At 53.1% G+C, this 18,502-nt stretch overlaps 1 protein-coding gene across 2 annotated transcripts in view; it reads left to right on the top strand.

The window, feature by feature from the left end:
• Positions 1-719: 719 nt before the first annotated feature.
• SMAD7 (SMAD family member 7) overlaps positions 720-18,502 on the top strand; it is a 29,716-nt gene continuing 11,933 nt past the window's right edge. Inside the window, exons 1-3 of one of the 2 annotated variants that reach the window (XM_059894461.1) lie at positions 720-1,854; positions 3,210-3,263; positions 9,132-9,206. In XM_059894461.1, the coding sequence (XP_059750444.1) occupies positions 1,242-1,854; positions 3,210-3,263; positions 9,132-9,206 (742 nt within the window). In that variant the 5' untranslated portion in view covers positions 720-1,241. The remainder of the gene's footprint in view (positions 1,855-3,209; positions 3,264-9,131; positions 9,207-18,502) is intronic. The other variant, XM_059894460.1, reaches the window with a different exon arrangement.

The following is an 18,502-nucleotide window of genomic DNA, read 5'->3' as shown; positions in this document are numbered from 1 at the left end:
CGGCCGCGGCCAGGGGAGGGGGCGCCGGCGGTTCCCGCACTAGAGAGCAGAGGGCGAGAGCGCGCGACCCGCCAGCGGCCCGCCGCGGCCGCCGCGCCGCCCTCCCCCGCGCTGTCAGCCCCGCGGGGCGCAGCCGCCGCCGCAGCATCTTCTGCCCCTGCGCCCCCGCCAGCCCCAAGGAAGTCCCCGCTGAGGACCGGGGCCCCCGGGAGCGCAAGAGGAAAGACCAGAGACTACCCTAAATCACCCAGATGCGAAGGATTGAAGCAGCCTAGCCAAAGCTTTCTGTGGATTAAAAAAATACGATTTTTTTTTTTTTTGTTGTTGGCAGAAGAAAAGGAGAGGAAGACCAGCGGGGCTCTGCAAGGAAAAAAGAGGGATGTAACTCGTGGATACGTTTTTTCCACCCCTCAAACGTCTAGTTCTACTTTGTAAACATTTTCTTTTTTTAAACCCCAGGTCCAGCCGGACGCCCCCAGACCTCCGGGGTGCGAGGAGGTGGTGTTTTTCATTTTGGGCTTTGCATGTTTGGTTCTTAGATTTTGAGAGAGCTTCCTTATTTCGCCAGACATCTCATGCGGGGTGAAGTCCACTCAGCCCCCTCCCCCGAGTCTTCGTGTGCACGGAATTCAAGGCGATCCGGTTACTAAGGATATAGAGGAAAAAAATAAATCGCGTGCCTGCTTTTTTTTTTTTTTTAATTGCCAGCTTCTCCCCACCCCCAAATTAAGTTGCTTAGCAAGGGGGAAAGAGGCTTTTTCCTCCCTCCAGCAGCCCAGCCGAACGCCTTTCGTTTTTTGCCCTCGCGGATCTTCCATGTAGGCAGCCGAGGCTGGCGAGCCCGACACTCGGAAGCCGCTGCGGGGGGGCCTCTTTTTGGGGAGGCGCCGACCGGGGTAGGCTTCGCCGCCCCCAGGGAAGCGGCGGCCGCGTTCCTCCGGGGTGCGCCGGGGCCCGAGAGCGGCGCACGGCGCGGGCCGCGAGGGGTGGGGCAGCCGGAGCGCAGGCCCCCGAGCCCCGGCGGGCGCCCCCGGGCCCCCGCGCGCGCCCCGGCCTCCGGGAGACTGGCGCATGCCACGGAGCGCCCCTCGGGCCGCCGCCGCTCCTGCCAGGGCCCCTGCTGCTGCTGCTGTCGCCTGCGCCTGCTGCCCCAACTCGGCACCCGACTTCTTCATGGTGTGCGGAGGTCATGTTCGCTCCTTAGCCGGCAAACGACTTTTCTCCTCGCCTCCTCGCCCCGCATGTTCAGGACCAAACGATCTGCGCTCGTCCGGCGTCTCTGGAGGAGCCGTGCGCCCGGCGGCGAGGACGAGGAGGAGGGCGCGGGGGGAGGCGGAGGAGGAGGCGAGCTGCGGGGAGAAGGGGCGACGGACGGCCGGGCGCATGGGGCCGGTGGCGGCGGCGCAGGCAGGGCTGGCTGCTGCCTGGGCAAGGCGGTGCGAGGTGCCAAAGGTCACCACCATCCTCACCCCCCAGCCGCGGGCTCCGGCGCGGCCGGGGGCGCCGAGGCGGATCTGAAGGCGCTCACGCACTCGGTGCTCAAGAAACTGAAGGAACGGCAGCTGGAGCTGCTGCTTCAGGCCGTGGAGTCCCGCGGCGGTACGCGCACCGCGTGCCTCTTGCTGCCTGGCCGCCTGGACTGCAGGCTGGGCCTGGGGGCGCCCTCCGGCTCGCAGCCTGCGCAGCCGCCCTCGTCCTATTCGCTCCCCCTCCTGCTGTGCAAAGTGTTCAGGTGGCCGGATCTCAGGCATTCCTCGGAAGTCAAGAGGCTGTGTTGCTGTGAATCTTACGGGAAGATCAACCCCGAGCTGGTGTGCTGCAACCCCCATCACCTTAGCCGACTCTGCGAACTAGGTAGGAAGTTGTTCTGCGCCCACCCTCCCCTCCTCCTGGCGCTCAGGTGGTGCAAGAAAAGCCCCATTGGGCTGTGTGTTTCTGCAGCTACCTCGCCGGAGGGGAGTGTACATCTCCTCCTGGGAAGAGACCTGGGGGACAAGGGTCGAGAAGGGACTAGGGGAAACTGGAAAGGTATTCCCTGGGGGTTCCCTTCCAGTTTTTTTCTTCTCTCCTGCCCCGGGGCGGCGGGGGGAGGCTTTGGGCATTGCTCACGCACACACTCTACACACAGGGGGTTAAAGATTAGATGCTCTCATTTCCGGATTAGCCAAGGGGTGCAGAGAGAAGTGGGGGTCACGCCTCCCCCGCTCTGGGAAAGGCGTTGAGGTGTGTGGCCGAGTTGGATTCGGTCCAAGGCCGCCAAGGAAGGCTGGGAGAAGCAGTTATAAAGGCTAGAGAGTAAGGCTCTCCTTTAGTAAATAGAGTCACGTCGGGCACAAGGGGCCGGGAGACTGCCCTGGCCGGCGCAGCTTTGGGTTTTGAGGCAAAGAGAGTTAGGATGGAAGGTCGAGCTGGATATCTGCTCTAAACTGTGCCACCCCAGGGTGAAAGAGAACAAGCAGTCAGGAGAAGTTGGGTGCCCCCTGCTTTTTCCTTTCTTCTAGCACAGGAAAGCACAGTTACTGACTGTAGGATGGTCTGCCCCCAGCGCCTCCGTGAGGATGCTGCCCCTGGGGCCTGGGCTTCTTCTCAGTTGAGACCCCAGCCTCCTCCTCTTTATCCTCCCGGCCTCCTCCATTGATTCCCTTTTCTCTACGTCTTTGTGCGGGGGCGGGGTGCACCTCGGGCGCCCACAAATCCAAGTTCACCAGCGCTCTTGGGGTGCACCTCCCGGGTGGGCTGGCAAAGGGGAAGCCCGTGTTCCCCGCGCGGGTGCGGAGCGGAGCAGTGGTGGCGGAGGTGAATTGCACCCCTGGGGGACGGGTCGGGGCGGGGGTGGGGTGGGGCGGTGGGAGTGGGGTCTGAAGTTCTGGGACGGGGAGGGGGCTTTGTGGCCCTGCAGCCCTGTGAAGTGAGCGGCCTCGGCCGAGCTGCGGCCGAGCCGGTGGTTTCCAGCCCGGCCGGCCGAGCGCGGCGGCGGCGGCGGCGGCGGCGGCCGCAGACGTGGAGGAGCGGAGCGCCGAGGCTGGCGCCAGGCGGCCTCTTTTGTTTATCTGACAGCTAAATATCAAGGCAATCACCGCCTCGCGGCCCTGCCTCCAACCCCCACAGCTAAGACAAACAGTTGGGCTAAAAGAATGCCTGTGTTATCATAAGTTTCTATCTCTTTCTCATGGCTCGGCCTTTATTTTCTCTTTCTTTTTTAATTCCAGAGTCTCCCCCTCCTCCTTACTCCAGATACCCGATGGATTTTCTCAAACCAACTGGTGAGTAGATGATTTTAAAAATATCCTTCCTATCTTAAGTTAGAAATGGAGTCTCTAGAACGCGGATTTGTATGCCTAGGCAGCGGCGTGGGGAGACGCTGGACTTGCCCTGAGGTTGTTATAGGTTGCCGATGTTGGAAGTTTGGTGGATTTTTTTCTGTTTTTGTTGTGACTGGAGCTGGCGATAATGTGTGTGTGTGTGTGTGTGTATGTATACATATATTTCTTTTTGCAAAGATGTTTCCTAGATATTTCCATTTTGTTCTTTTTTTCATGTATTTGCACTCCATAACCCAAGTTGGCTCAGCTTTTAACACGTGGAATTTGATCCACGCCGAAGCATCTCGGGAGCCAAATAGGACAGGTTGATGGGAAACGTCGGAGACTTTGTGAGTGCCAGAAGTATCTCAGTGGGAAGAATAGATAACCCGATGGGGGAGGGAAGACAGTTTTAAAAAGTGCAGAGACGGACCTTGGTTTGGAGCAAGAGATTAGAAAATTTAAGAAGTAAAGTCAACATCCCCCTCCTGGTTTTCTCAGAGTTCCTGGTGAGGGCTATAAAAGTTTCTAGCATAGCTCTGCCTGCCTGGTGCTTTGTCACAGGCTGGCACGGGGCCAGGGCAGAAGCCCCACTTGAGACTGGCACCACCTCAGTTGCGCTTGTCTGCATTCAACTTCTGGCTGGCAGTGCAGAGGTTGACAGTGCCAGGGGAGGAGGCTCTGAAAAACGGGGACTCGAGGGTGACAACTTCGACGGGCTCTTGTTTCCTGGAGCCCCTTCTTACAGCGGAAGGTTCGTTTGCTTGAAAGTATGGATTGTGACTTTGGTCTACACTGGTGCCTGACAAATGCAACGCTTTTGACATTTTTATTTTGCCAAGGTTCTGGGAGAAGGAAAAGTGAAGGGTTGGGCCCCATTTCCCTCTTGGAATTCTACAAGTCCTTCCGCCTCATGAGTTTTGGCTGTTGGGCCTTTCCCCCACTAATTAAAAGTCTTGCTGGGGCGTTGTCGAGAATTAAATACTTTAATGAACGGTGTAAGAGAAGCCCATGCTCCCCAGCCAGCCCTCCCCAACTCCACGCTCCCTCCAGTGGGAAGGCGTTGCTGCTTGCCTGGTGCCTGTCTAGTAAGTGGCCTGCAAAGCATGTGATATTTTGCTTTCGATTTACAAAACACCAGATAAACAGTCATTAATGAGAAGATAAGCAGCTCTGTACTTGTAACAAATGTTAACTGGAATTACCAAGCTCTGTTTTCTCCAAGAATGTAAGTTGACTGGGTTTTTGGCATCAATACTCAAGAATTCTTTTATGAGCTTAGTTCTCCAAGGGGCTATCTCTGTCCTGTTTTTGTTTTGCCTTCCATAGTCTTCAAATTTGGAGGTTTTCCTTAAAAGTGAGAAAGAGAGAGGCCAGTTACCTTGGCCCCAGGGGTAAAGAAGACTAGGGGGAAAAGTTCTGAGAAATTTCCTAAAATCATAGGAAAGAAGGACCACATTCTCTTGGGTTTCCTGCAGAGGATACCTGGACAGATCTGTTCACCGGATTCAAGCAGTCACCCTCTCAGGCCAGGACCTCATTTTCAGTGAGTGGAGTGATATATTTATTCATTAGCAAGTGTTGACATTAGGTAGCAAAATGTGTGCAAACAGAGAAGCCACAAAGACAGGAATGTGCCATTTCCAAGGGGGAGAAAAGTTCTCCAGATCAGCCAATAGGAAGTGATTAACCTGCCAATCGGAAACTCACACAGCTGGTTACTCACCCAAAACGTTTCTGTAAAACAAAACCAAAAAAAAAAAAAAAACCCCAAAAAACACTCCAAAGCAAAAAACTAATCCCCCTCTCCACCCGCCAAACCAGAAAACCCCAAAACAAAAAAAAAAGGAGTGAAAAACATCACCTTTGTGTAAGGATGTGAGGGTGCTAACTGGCGAAGCCCCTGTGGTGGGGATCTGACGCATTGGAGGGCAGCCAGGGCTGGGCCTGGTTTTGCTGGCTGCTGTAGCCAGAGATGTTGAGGTCAGACACACAGATGGGATGCTGCCCCAGGTTTTTCTCTTTGCCTTGCACATGGGGGAGAGTATTTGGCTGGGGAACTTAGATCAGCTGCTTACATTCTTAAGTTTCTAAGTCGTAGGTTGCATTTTTAGTCTTGGGTTACTAGGTGAGAACCAGACATAAGGTTTACAATGGACAGCTATTAAAATCCTAACCAGTTGCACAACTAAGGGAACCTCCAGCTTGGGCAGAGGCGGTGGGAAGAGGCTGGGGCCTGGTCCCCCTGCGGCCTTGGAGGAATGCTAGGGCTGAAAGTTGGGAGCTCCATTTTGCTATGGTTCAAGCCGTTTCACTGCAGCCTCTGGCATGGCCTGACTAGGTAGGCCTGGGTACTCTGTGGTTCGAAGTCAGCAGGATCTTCTGGGAAGGAGTGTTAGACATGGCTGGATGTAGGAGTAGGGTGGCTGTGACTTGAGGCTCTCAGAAGTCAGGACGCCCCAGCCCCAGCCCCATCACACCAGGAGTAAGAGCAGGCTGTTAGAATGAGATCTCAGTTTATGGAGTGGGGATGCTGGGAGGGATTGCTCTGTAGGCTCTGCTTCCTGTGTCCTCTGTATCTGAAGGTCTGAAAGATTTGAAGAATGGCTTGGCGGGGAGGGCATGTTGCTGGGTACACCTGCTTGCTTGGGCTGGGGATCCAGGTGACCACTGGCAGATCGAGCCTCCAAAGCCTAGTTGAGAAGTCTGGGGCCTAGCCCTGCATTTACCTCGTTTTTTTTTTTTTAGAGAGAGGGGTTGTTTATTTATTTATTTATTTATGACTGTGTTGGGTCTTCGTTTCTGTGCGAGGGCTTTCTCTAGTTGTGGCAAGCGGGGGCCACTCTTCATCGCGGTGCGCGGGCCTCTCACTATCGCGGCCTCTCTTGTTGCGGGGCACAGGCTCCAGACGCGCAGGCTCAGTAGTTGTGGCTCACGGGCCCAGTTGCTCCGTGGCATGTGGGATCTTCCCAGACCAGGGCTCGAACCCGTGTCCCCTGCATTGGCAGGCAGATTCCCAACCACTGTGCCACCAGGGAAGCCCCTGCATTTACCTCTTAACTCAGGCCACTCTTAACTTTTCCAGGCCTGGTTTTAAACCCACATGATCAAGGAGTTAGGTTAGATGGTTCATTCATTCACTCATTTATTGGCTCACTCATTCAGTCATTCTGCATACCTGATGTGCCTGCCTAAAGTGCATTGAAGATGCCAATGCATTGGGTAGCGCTTCTGTAACCTGGGTTGTGGATTGGGGCAGAGCTGGGGTATAATGGTGGTGGTGGAGGCTCCTCTGTCCCAGACGGTAGGTACTTAGGTAGCTCAGAACTAAGTTGACAAGAATATCCTGGCTGTGTGGAAACCATTCTCTGAATGAGAGAAGTGGGGTCCCCAGCTCTGTCACCTTGTACCCCTTGCAGCAGCTCATTCCTCGGCTGCTCCCAGGCATGCATATTTGAAAGCTTTCTTAACTGCTGGGAGAGGGGAATGAGGCTCCCACAAAACCCAGCACTCACTGGGTGCTTGGTAGTGTTTAGCGGTGGAGGAGAGCCAGGAGTAGCCTAGAGTTTCTGAGTGTACCAGCCTGGGCTCTGGGGAGCAGGCGACAAGGCAATAGCTGAGAACCCTGACTTTGGAGAGCTATCTCAGCAGAGCTTTTTTGTGGGTGAGAGACGGAGGTGTGGCCTCTTTGACCTATACTCACTTGTCAGGAGCTTGAGGCCAGTCTGGATGCTGAAGACTGTCTCAGCCCAACTACCTGCAGGGAAGAGAGTGAGGACGTGGCCTACCTTGGGAGGGAGAGGGCTGAACCCTTGGGTATGGTCCAGCTCACTGGGTGGCCCCTTGGGCTACTCAGTGACTCCTCAGTTTACCTGGGTACCTGTCAAACAGGTATACCTTGCTACTTCACAGGGGTGGTAGGGAGACCTAATTAATGTTTGTAAATCCCTTCTGAGATCAAAGGCGCTGCACAAAGGGCAGAGCACCATTTCATAGAAATGCTTGTGGTTGCCAGTGTGGAGCTGGCTTAACCTTTGATCTGAGACAGGCTGACAACCCTGAATGTGGTCTCAGCTCTGCCCCGAGATATGGGCTCTTCCTTTGAAACACACCTTGTCCCTGGGATTCAGCCAGCCAAAGCTGGTGGGGGAGGGAGGGAGTGGCCGTGGATAAGTCATCATGGGGGTGTCTTCCCTTTGGGGGGTAGGTAGAAGCCAATCTCCAACATAGTGAAGGCCATCGAAGTAGTTCAGAAAGTGCAGGCTATACACTCTTTAACCAGCAACTCCATTTCCTGCCTGCCCCTATTGTTTTCCATTTGATTAAGTGTATCCTGTAAAACTGTATATTCCTGTTAGGAATTAAACGTTACCCTGATACAGTGAAATTACCCACACAGTCTTTTCTATCTCCCCTGCCTGCCGCTGCCACTCCTCTGCCTTCTCCTTCCCTGTTTAGAAGAATTCTTGAAAAGTTGTTGTTCTAGCCTGAGAGAGAATGCGAGAGAGGGATTAGAGAGAGGACCTCAGAGTTGAGTGGCCTAGCCCCTCCACCCTTTTACCAGGCACTGGAGACAGCTGCTGGGCCCCTAGAGAGCTCTGTGGCTACCTGCCCCTGGGCTACTCTTTCACTTGGCTTCCTATTCGCCCTCTCGGCCAAGTGTTTCCAGGGGGAAACTGGTAACGCACCCCCCAGGGACATCCTGCTAGTGGCCTGGGGTGGAGGGACTGGAATTTGCACCATCTGACCCGGTGTTTTTTGCTTTGGAGCTGCGACGCTCCTTTCCTGAGCCGGCCTTTCTCTATGGATTTCAGTAAGTTTGGCATTGGCAGTGGTGCATGGTATGCTCATGGGGTCTTGTGTATTTTTGTTTCATGGGACTAATTCGTTGTGCTTCGTGGCCATTATTTTTTGTTTTAATTGCTTGGAGGGAGGTTGTCAAGTCTGTCTATTTCTCATCTGGAATTGTCATTATCCTCGTGAACATTTAGGTCACTGTGCTGAGCACCTGAGGGTGACAAAGATGTTGAAGAGAAGGTTATGGTCTAGTTCAGGCAGACAGGATCTGAAGGTAAAAGATCAATAAAGACAGCAGAAGGAAATTCCAAGTACTGGGTGCCAGAAAGATTTTATAGGAACTGAGGCAGGGAGCCTTGCAGGCCTGGGGTTGCCTGGGAAGGTTTCCAGAGATGGGGAGTTTGGATTAGGGAGCCTTGCTGAAAATGTTCTCTGTTGTCCTGATGTGGGGTGAGGGGTTGTTCACACAGATGTGTACATGAGTAAAATTCATTTCATTGAGTTGTACTTGAGATTTGTATTTTTTTTTATACTTATTATACCTCAGTTGAAAAGGAAAAAGTCCCTTCAGCCCAACACCAGTTCTTCCTAAAGAACTGGGAAGTCTGTCTTTAAAAAGATGAGAGTGGCAGCGAGGCCACTGGGTCCAAGCAAAGAGGCCATGGCTTTGGGAAAAGATGGGAAAGATGGTGGGGAGACAGCAGCCTCGGTTGAGAGAGAAGAACCGGGCGTCCTTTGACCTTGGGAACTACCTGGTTTCCTCAATGGGGGACTTGCAATAAAAGAGAAATTCCAGCCAGTCTGTCTTGACTAATGATTAACTGGCCGCCCGGAGCCCAGACTGGTGACAAGGTGCTGTGGTCTGTCTTATGATGGGTAGCGAAGCCTGAGCAGCCCATTAATAATCAGCATCGCGGCTGGGAGTCACCCGTTTGGAATGTGTGGTTTCTCTTTAATGCTGTTTAGAATGTGCTTAAAAATTAATCTTGGTGTTTTTATTTATTTATTTCTATCTTCCTTTCATATCCACAGCAGACTGTCCAGATGCTGTGCCTTCCTCCGCTGAAACAGGGGGAACGAATTATCTGGCCCCTGGGGGGCTTTCAGGTGAGCTGCTTTCTCTTACTTTCTTGGCAATTCGAAGACCTCCTGAAATGACTGGAGACTGGAGGAATGGAGGTGGCCTTCTGCCACCCCAGCTGGTCTGGAATTAATTCTCACTTTTATGTGCATGAAACTGGATGTATCCATGATGACTGTTGCCCTTCAGCTCATCCTTCTGGGCCATAGATCTGGAAGTGGGGGCCAGCCGGCGGGCTGGTGTTGGGCCATGTTTCGTGGTTATTGTTAAGCAGCTCCCGACTTGAGGGGCTTCCACTTGGTGACTTTGGTGTCATTAGTTGACGGGTTTAAGCCCTTTTTTGCTCTCACTCTCAGTGCATCGGTTGCCTTGAAGGGAATGGATCCACCTTTTGGGAACTTGTAGAAGACAGATCCCAAGTGTAGGATGGGAGTTTAGAGTAGATGGCCTCGATGCTTCTTTGCAAGTCCTACTTCCCATTCCAGCTTCGTGCAGGAGTCTGCAGTGCATGGTGGGGATGGGAGGGCCAGGGTGGGGACACTGCAGACAGTAGGTGCTAATACTGTTACCCAGCAGGGAAGGTGTCCCTTAGGGCCCACAGGTGTGAGCAGGGGCCTGGACTCCCCAGGCTGGAGAGTTATGGAATTGGGTGAGGGGCAGTGGGGAGCCTAAACATCATTGTCCCTGAGAGGCAGGAGAAGAGAGTGATAAACTTGGAGAAACTCATTAGCAATGTAAGTGGGAGACATTTCCATTTTGTTCTAAATATGTCCTGTTTTCCACCTGTTTTTCCCACCCCAGTATGCTATCACTGGATTTTCTAAGAACTAGCTAAAACCAAGAGGGAAAGTAATCCGGGAAAAAAAAAGAAAAGAAAGAAAGAAAATCCAGCAGAGTTCTGGGCATTTGCCCTTGGGACATTGGTGTAGGATCATGGCAGCTCAGATGGAAGCTATAAAACTGCCTTTGGGGGGACCATGGTGCACCCTCTTTTGTGACTTTTAACTGGTCAGGTGTCGCTCAGGCCCGGCTCAGTTCATCCTAGCCAGTTCCCTCTGCAGGAATTGAGCTTGCTGAGAATGTCTTCAGGGAGACCCTTGTTTGTTTTGATTTCAGTGCAGTATATACTCTGGCTGTTATCTGAGACAGAGGATATTGTTTACTCAAAGCTCCTAATGAGAGCTGAGCAGGAAAAAAGAGGGACCCAGAAAGGGCAGGGGCTTGGGGTGAGGATGGGAGTGGACCATGGCGGTGGAGGAGGGAAGAACATACTGGGACATGGGAGCTGTGTCTTTTCTGCTTTCTAAGGCTGCGAGAGTTCCGGAAAGAAAGAAAGCCAAGGAGAGGAAAGGGTCTGGGCAAAATAGCACACTCAGGATGTTGTTAGAGGGTTTTATTTTTTAAATTCTGAATGTGCAGGGAGGAGTCCCAGCCCCTCTGAACCACATGAAATAAGCAAGGGAAGTGGTAGCTTTTGAAAGGGGGCTTTTCGGAAGGTTTGTCTTATTGATAACATCTTGTCTGTCTCCTCTGCTGGAGGAAGTAAGGATACCCGCCTGAGCCACCAGCCTCCTTACCCGGCCCCCAGAGCCAAACAGTGTGACAGTGCAGCCCCTTCTGAGACGGGTGGGCTTCCAAGAGTTTTTCTAGTCCTAGAAAGAAACTGGGGGTAAAGCAATGATGAACTCCTCCCGTACCCGCAAAGTAACTGCAGCCATTTCGATGAATGAAGAGCTGCTAGGAAGGAGTGCTTGTCTCTGAAGGGATAGCGTCGCCGTTCAACAAAACTGCAAGAAGAAAAAAAGGGGACGGGGGTTCCACATGAAAGAGCATTTGTTTTGAATTTTAGCTCTTGATTTACTAATTCCCAAGGCTTCAAAGTTTCAACTCTTTCTTCTTTCCGTTCAGAGTTGGAGTAGTTTATTAATAATGTGCCGTGGGGGGAAGTTGAAGAAACTGTTTCTTGGGTTGGTGCCAGTGGTTTGGGGGTGTCTGGAGGGGAGGCGATGGGCACTGAGAAAACCGAGGGCTCCACCCTCTGCCGCGAGAGTGCCCCCCCCCCCCCAAAAGATGATGGTAGTGGCCCGAGTCCAAGGCGGAGGGTTTTGCAAATGGAGAAAGCCCAAACCTCCTTTCCAAGAAGTTGATCTTTCCATGGGGGGGTGGTGGTGGAGGTGGCCAGGGTGTGTCTGCCAAGACCGGTGGGGGGCTGTGGTGGCTCAAGGGGGCTGGGCCAGGGAGGGGAAGGAGGCTGGAGCGGGGAACCTGCTGTGGGGAGCGCCAGGCCAAGTGGGCATCACGGCGGGGAGCGGGGAAGGTGCCCACAGGGCTCTGCCCCCCCGCCTCCCCCCTGGAAATCACCTCTCTGAGTGTCTCTTTCACGGGCCCCGTGTGCTGTTTTCCTTCCTGTCCTGGCCGAGATCGGGCTTAATGAATGGGGCTCAGTTTAGGGTGGGAGGAAGGTCGGCAGCGGGAGCCAGGGCTTGATTCTCTTGGCAAGGGAAGAAGGGAAAGAAAAAACAGCCGAATGTGAAAATGTGGTGCCTCGGGGGTGGGGGTGAGGGTGTGCTCGAAGGCACGCCCCTCGCCCCTCCCGAGATGCCGGGGTGACTCCAAGGCTGGCCCTTCCCTTTCCTGCGAGGAAGGGGAGTGGGCGGGTAGGAGCGCTGGGAGCCGGCCCGCTGGCTGCAGGTTGGAATTCCAGCCTTGCAGCGCGGGGCTGGCCGGGGAGACGACAGGCCAGGCCTCTGGGACTCGCAGTGAAACAGACCCCACCCCTGCAAGTTTCCTCAGTCTGGGAAAACGGCACATTTTTAGAAGGCTGTGACTCGGTTCCAGGAGATTGTACTTTCATTTCTGACAGCCGGCTCTCGGAGACAGATGGATTGCTTGGTGCCTGGTTGTGTGTGTGTGTGTGTGTGTGTGTGTGCACGCGCGCGTGTATGCGTGCTGCAGACGTACAGATAAGACACGTGCACAGACACATGAGCGGGCAGGCTCTGGGATAGGCCTGGGTCCCTCTCACACGGGGTAGGTGGACCTCAGAGATGGTTTCTCCATGAGGATATGTGCTCTGGGGCCGGGGAGTGTTTGTGGATTGGTTCTGAGTCGTGATCTGGGTATGGTGCTTTTGGAAAGGCGTGTAGGACAAACCCTTGTTGCTGGCATGTATCCTGGCTCAAGAATACCCACCGTGGAGAGGTCTTACGTAGATGGGAAGCTTCTAGGTTCAGCTCGGTGGTGGAAATGGAAAGGATTTGCTCCCAGAGCTTTCACTGTGTCATTGGTAATTAAAAGCATGTGTTCGAAGCTGTCATCTTTGCAGCCTCCATCTGGAGTTTCTAGGGGGGAGCTTTCATTTAGCTTGTCTGCTGTCCTGATTTGGGGGGGTGGGAGGGGTTTGAAGAAATACCCCCTCACTTGTGAGTTCCAGGTTACTCAGCTACAGATCCAGTCTCCTCCTTTATATATTGATATCTAAAGCTGGTTGGGCCTCAGACATACGGACCTCACTGGTTAGGGCAGGGATTAGAGGACAGCCTCATTTGTAGTCATTTAAACTTCAAAAGAGGTGCCACCCTGGATTTCAGGGAGGAGAGGTGGGAGGCAGTGGAGGTGTAGTACCGATGTGTCTGGGGGAGAGGGTTGAGGAGCCCATCTCTTGGCTGTACAAAATCATACTTATTGGAGAGACACTGTCCCACCAACCCAAGGGAGGCCAGCTCCTTTGCTAAGGTCTTCAGATTCGTGTCTCGCTTCTAGTTCCTGGGTGATGGGAATGTCCTTAGGTCAGCATCCATTCCAGGAAAGGTTCTTTCCTCTTCTTTGGTGCCTGCTGGCGTCTATGAGAGCCTCGGAGGAGAGTCTTCAAAAACACCTACATAATCTGAAAATGTGGTCCTGGCTCAGTCCACAGTCAACTTGGGCTCAAACCAAGTAGTTTAGGAAAGAGTGCTCCATCCTGTTTTGAAGGAAAGTTATTCAGCTGCATTTGTTGTCTGGTTGGGAATGGTGACGGCAAACTGGGAATCTCTCCTCAGGTGCCTATTGCTGTGTTTTTATATCTCCTTCCTGTGCCTGGGAACAAGCAGATTGTGGTTTCTCTGGAGTCTCTAATGCCATGGGGGGTGGGGTGGGGGTGGATTGAGTTCATCCAAGTGGCCTTGAGCATGGGCTTCGGGGGAGTCAGGAGGACCAGCACATGTAACCATGAGCGAGCTCCTTACCTATCCTCTCCCCTTCCTTCAGGCCGCTGTGAGGAGTGACAGTCTGAATCTCTAGGGACCCATATGTCCCTAAATGCCAGGCTGATGACTTCAATCCCAGGCTGGCTCACCTGGTGCACACCCACTCCCCAGTGAAGACCAGTCAAGGACAGCAGCTCAGGCTGTTTGCCTCCTCTGCAAGGCTTGAGGTCATGCACTCAACCCTGGAGAAGGGCTCACTGTTTAAACCCCTTTTGTCCTGGAAAGAATGGGGCAGTCAGGCAGGGGTTAAATGCAGGGTGACAGCATTTAAAGTCTCTGGAGCAAATTGGGGCTGCTCTGCGCGCCAGACTAGATGGGCCACTGCCTCATGCACCCCGTCCCTGAAGCAGAGCAGGGCTGGCCCGCGAAGGGGGAGGGGCCAGGTGAGGGCCAGGTTTCCGTGTAGCTCTTGGCCACTGTCTTGGGGCACTAACACCCTCTCCCCAGGGAGGCTTTTTCTTAGCAGAGCCCAGCAGTAGCTGTGTGGACTTCTGGACCTGTGGCCCAGAGCTAGGGGGGCAGTGAAAAGGGAGGAAATGCCAAAGGATTCATGATCAAGTTCGGCTCCCTTTGCTTTATTGCTGCTGTTACTGTCCCGTGACACTGCTCCTACAGTGCTGTGATCGCCAGGCCACTTCACAGCAGGTGTCTTAACCTGGTGGGAGAAAAAAGGTGCAGGATGGTGGTCCCCAGACTTGTCTGCACATCAGGACCCCTGGGGGCTTCCAGATCACAGTCTGTTGGCAGGATCCCAGCATCAGTATTTTTTGAGGCTTCCCAGGTGATTTCAAGGTGCAGACAAGTTGGGGAGCCCCTGGTGTAGGGGGTAAAAGGGTCTGTGTTCCTGTGGGGAACTATCTTTTTTTTTTTTTTTTTTTTTTTTGTGGGTAGTATCTTTGGTGGCTTCTCTTGGTGGCTTTGCAGGTTTTCTGTGATTTTGCCTGTGCTCCTATAGGGAAAAATTCGAGTACCTTGCTTGTTGAGCCTCTTCTCAACTAAGACTTTCACTCGATTGTAGAAACTTGACAAGGTGTGTTAACTCTGCCCCTTCCTCCCATTGGCTTTGTTGTAGTGGATGACATGGTAAAAGTGACCCATGGGACAGGGTCTCCTTTCAGGGTGATGAAGATGTTCTGGAACTAGGTAGTGGTGATGGTTGCTCATCTGCGAATGCTCTCAATGTCACTAATGGTAAATGTTGTGTTATGCATATATTGCCACACTTTTAAAAAGTAGTGACCTGTGGTAGCTTTTAAATGCGTGCAGGTATTTAGATATTCAGTAAAAAACACTGACTCTGGAGAATGAATATGGAGACTTCAGTTGGGTGTCTGAGATCTGTAGATAGACGCTTGTTTCCAGAGCACCTCTGAGGTCTCCAGGGGTGGACCCACAGTCACGGGCCTGTCTCCGTGATTTTTCAACCTTTCCTTTTCCATCCTGGTTGCAGAAAGGAGAGACAGGAAAGTTCCCTGTGGCTCATTTTCCAAGGCTGACCTTTCTGCAGGGGAAGTGAGCGCCCTTGCTCCTTCTCTGCCCCAGATGCTATTTTCCTCTGGGCAGCCCGGGGACTGGTAACCAGCCATGTAGGGGCGGTCTCCCAAAGCCTGGGGTCCTCCTGATCCCCTGCTGAGTGATCGGCCCCCGCTTCTGGGCCTGCTGCCCAAGACCCTGGTTCATGTGACAGCTTCACCGAGGTTATAGGGCTGCAGAGCAGAGGAGGCTGGTGACTCGCCCGGGAGCCCTCCCTTTGCAGGAGCCTTGTGAAAGGATACTGTACAGCGTGGCCACTGGGAGGTCACCACTGGCCCTACCATCTCTCTCGCTCAGTACTGAATGGCTAGCCCAGTCTGGCTGTGTGCCTACTGTCACAGACAGGCTTCCTCTCCGGGCTATTTTCAGCGGGAAGATATTATTAACTGCTGAGGCACAGTTCTCAATTTAGTGGCTAACACACCAAGAAAGGAACATTCCCTTGGTGGCGGCAACTCTACCTAAACGCGGTGGCTCATTGGGGATGATGCCCGCAGCCCCCTTCGCTTCCCCCCATGGGGGTCTGTGCCCCTAGCCCACTTCCTGGGGCAGCTGCGACTGAAGATTCAGTATCTACCATAGAGAGAACGTGGCTTTTTTCTTAAAGCCAACTCGTTAAAGGTGTAGACGATGATAGTGTTTATATTCTAAAATGGGGAGATTTTGTGACAGGGATGGGGTACTGGATGGAAAAAGGAACTTTCTATGGAGTTTAGGGACAGCTGTTTAAAACAGGGTGATAACTTTCACCTTGTAAGTGAACAGGAAGTATTGGGACAAGACAGGAAATTGCATCATTCCTTTTATGAGAAGAACTCCGAAAAAAAGTTGTTCGTGAAAGGTAGTGGCTGAGAGGAGGCCGGCCCGTTTTTGTTTTGTTTTTTTCCCCCTTCTTTCCTTCCACTCCCATGAGAACTTTTGGGCCATTTTCTTTAAGAAAGAGGCTGTTTGAGAACTTTATGTTATTTTTATTATTTAAAAAAATATTTTACCAGAAGGGTCACATTCAGTTGAAATGTTAACTGCAGCCTTATTTCCCAGTATACTAAAGAATCTTTCATGAGTGTTTCAGCTTCCTTCCCCAAATGGTGAGGCCAAGCAGCTCTTGGCTGGAAGTGAATTTTGGTTTGGCTGCACAGTCTTCGACACTGAGCCCCACCCAGTGTCATTAGCTCAGTTTTAACTTGCAAAAAAAAAAACATATTTTTTGGGGGAGGGGGTGGGTAGGAGTTTACTGATACCCTTAGCCTGTTCACCCCAGCATGACCTTCCCCTAACCAAGGTGCCTGGCATTTGGCAGGCTGGGGCTGCCTTTATGTACAAGCACTGGGCCTCGTTTTGCCCAAGGAGTCTCTCCTTTAGCTTCCTGACTGCCTATCGCTAGGACTCTGGTGAGCAGTAAAGAGGTGACAGAAGACAGCTCCCCTGGTACAGCTGTGCTTTGCCCCGGGGGATGGGGGTAACTCAGCCCTCAGTCACCCAGAAGCTTCCCCCTTTAGCAAGAGGGCTTGTGCAGCCCCACAGTGATGTGCAGAAGGTGGTATTGTGCTGGGTGTGAAAACAGTTTTCATTTATTCATCTCTGGGTTTCTAAGTCCCCTCTTGGATGATGTCATTGATCTCATAACATGGGACAATGCCCCGACCCGGGCTGCCAAGGAGCCATCTTTAGGATGGAGACCAGAAAGAAAGAGATCTGTGTGTGTCTGGCTTGCTCCCCATTTCCCCCCAACCCCCAGCTTTTTTCTTTAGTGGGCTTTGTTTTGTTTTCATAACACAATAAGAGCCCTGGGGTGTGTAAAAGCATTGTTGAACATTCGGTGAGGGTAACTTGTCCAAACAGAGCAGGACGCCAAGGCAGAATGCTGTGGGCAGGTGGTGAGCCCACAGAGGTTGCCTGGCCGGCGCCTGGCTTGGAAACACCTCCCGGGATCAGCCGCAGCTGGCTGGGAAGTAGCTGAGGACAGGGGCTCTTTTCCCGCCTCCACGGGGAGCCTGGGGCCAGGCCTAGGCCTTTCTGGCTGACCCCGGCCTGGAAGGCATGCTCCGCTCCTAGGTGGGTTCACACGGGCCTCGCTCTGCCAGGTGTAAAGCTGGGGGCCGGGGGGCGGTGGTGGTGCAGCTGCTTTGGGAGAAGCCAGCATGTCCCTGTGGTCCAATCATTTAGCGATTATTTATTGAGCACCTACTATGTGCCACGCTTTGCCAGGCACGGAGGATGTAGTTCTTGGACTCTGTGCAGATGTAATGGTCTGTCTGAAGGTGCTATGGGGTCAGTGAGATGGAGGGTCCTTGAACAGGATTTGGCTCTGTCTGGAGTCAGGCAGGGGGCAGCTTCTCAGCCATGGGGTGAGGTGTTGTAAGACACGGTGGAGGTGCAGGGATGGGCCCCTGGGGAGATTGTTTGAGCACGCAGGGCGGGCACAGCTTCAGGGTGGGCACAGCTTCTCTGCTTTGGTTGTGTGGTCTGTTGAGAGTTGAGATAAAGCAAAGCTTGTGGATAAACAGAGGTCTGCCTCCTCCGGTTCTGTTTCTATTCCCGCCCCCCTGGCCCCGGCACCCCCACTTGTTGATGGTGAGATAAGAGCTGCAACAGCAGGAGGTAGGGTTATAATCCAGACCCTGGTGGTACCTGGGAGCCCAGTGGAGCGGAGGTGACCAACCAGGGGCAGGGCTGGGGTGGGGTGGGCATCTGGAATGTTAGCATTTATGTCTTTACAGCCACAGGGGAGGTGGGACATTTTCGAAGCCCAGGATTTGGACTTTTCTTTTATAATTCTGGTGGGCTTGATTCCCATGAGGACCATCTGGGGATGCAACACTTGCTTTTTAATTTAAAATCTGATGGTCAAGTTCATTTCTGAGGTCCCAGCCAGTGTGTGAAGCTCTGGCCTGCCTGTGGGTAGGTTTACGCGAGGTAATCTAATGCCCAGTTACCAAGGGGTTTCATTTTCACTGCGCATCCTGCCCCTGGCTGTTCCCCCAAGGCCTACTGGTGGCTCTGTTCATTCGGAGCTCACTAATTTAATTAATCGTCCTTGCTCCTCTGTGGAGTCGGGAGAGCTCTTTTGGCCTTTGGTTTGATCCAGGGCAGTAAGGGAAGAACTGAGTTCAACTCCAGTTTTCCTCTTGCAAAATGGGGAGTTTCTGTCATTCAGATGCGAGCACTCAGATCACCAGGCCAGGGACTGTTGGTGTCTCTCGTGTTTGCTCATTTCTGTGTTGCCTTTTTACTTTTTAACTTGGGGTGGACGTTCAACAGGAACAAAAAAAGACAACGCCAAGAAAAGACTGTACTGTCAGTAAACTCACCTTTCTGCATTTGCCACCTGGAGGGTTAAATTACCATCTCCAGTCACCCTTTCCCACCTTGCGGTCACCTGCTGAAGTTGGCAGGTCTCCTTCCCCAGTGAGCTTCTGAGGCTAGAGAGGGTCAGGAAGAGCCGCTGCGCTCAGAAAGCGCCTGGGGACCTTGCCAGCCCCAGGGCAGCCTCGTAGCCAGCGCGGCCCCTCCCCCTCATTAATCAGTAACCAAGGGGAAAA

The sequence above is a fragment of the Balaenoptera ricei genome, chromosome 14 (genome assembly GCF_028023285.1).
Source record: "Balaenoptera ricei isolate mBalRic1 chromosome 14, mBalRic1.hap2, whole genome shotgun sequence".
Classification (NCBI taxonomy): Eukaryota; Metazoa; Chordata; class Mammalia; order Artiodactyla; family Balaenopteridae; genus Balaenoptera; species Balaenoptera ricei.
This window is presented reverse-complemented; position numbering and strand designations above follow the sequence as displayed.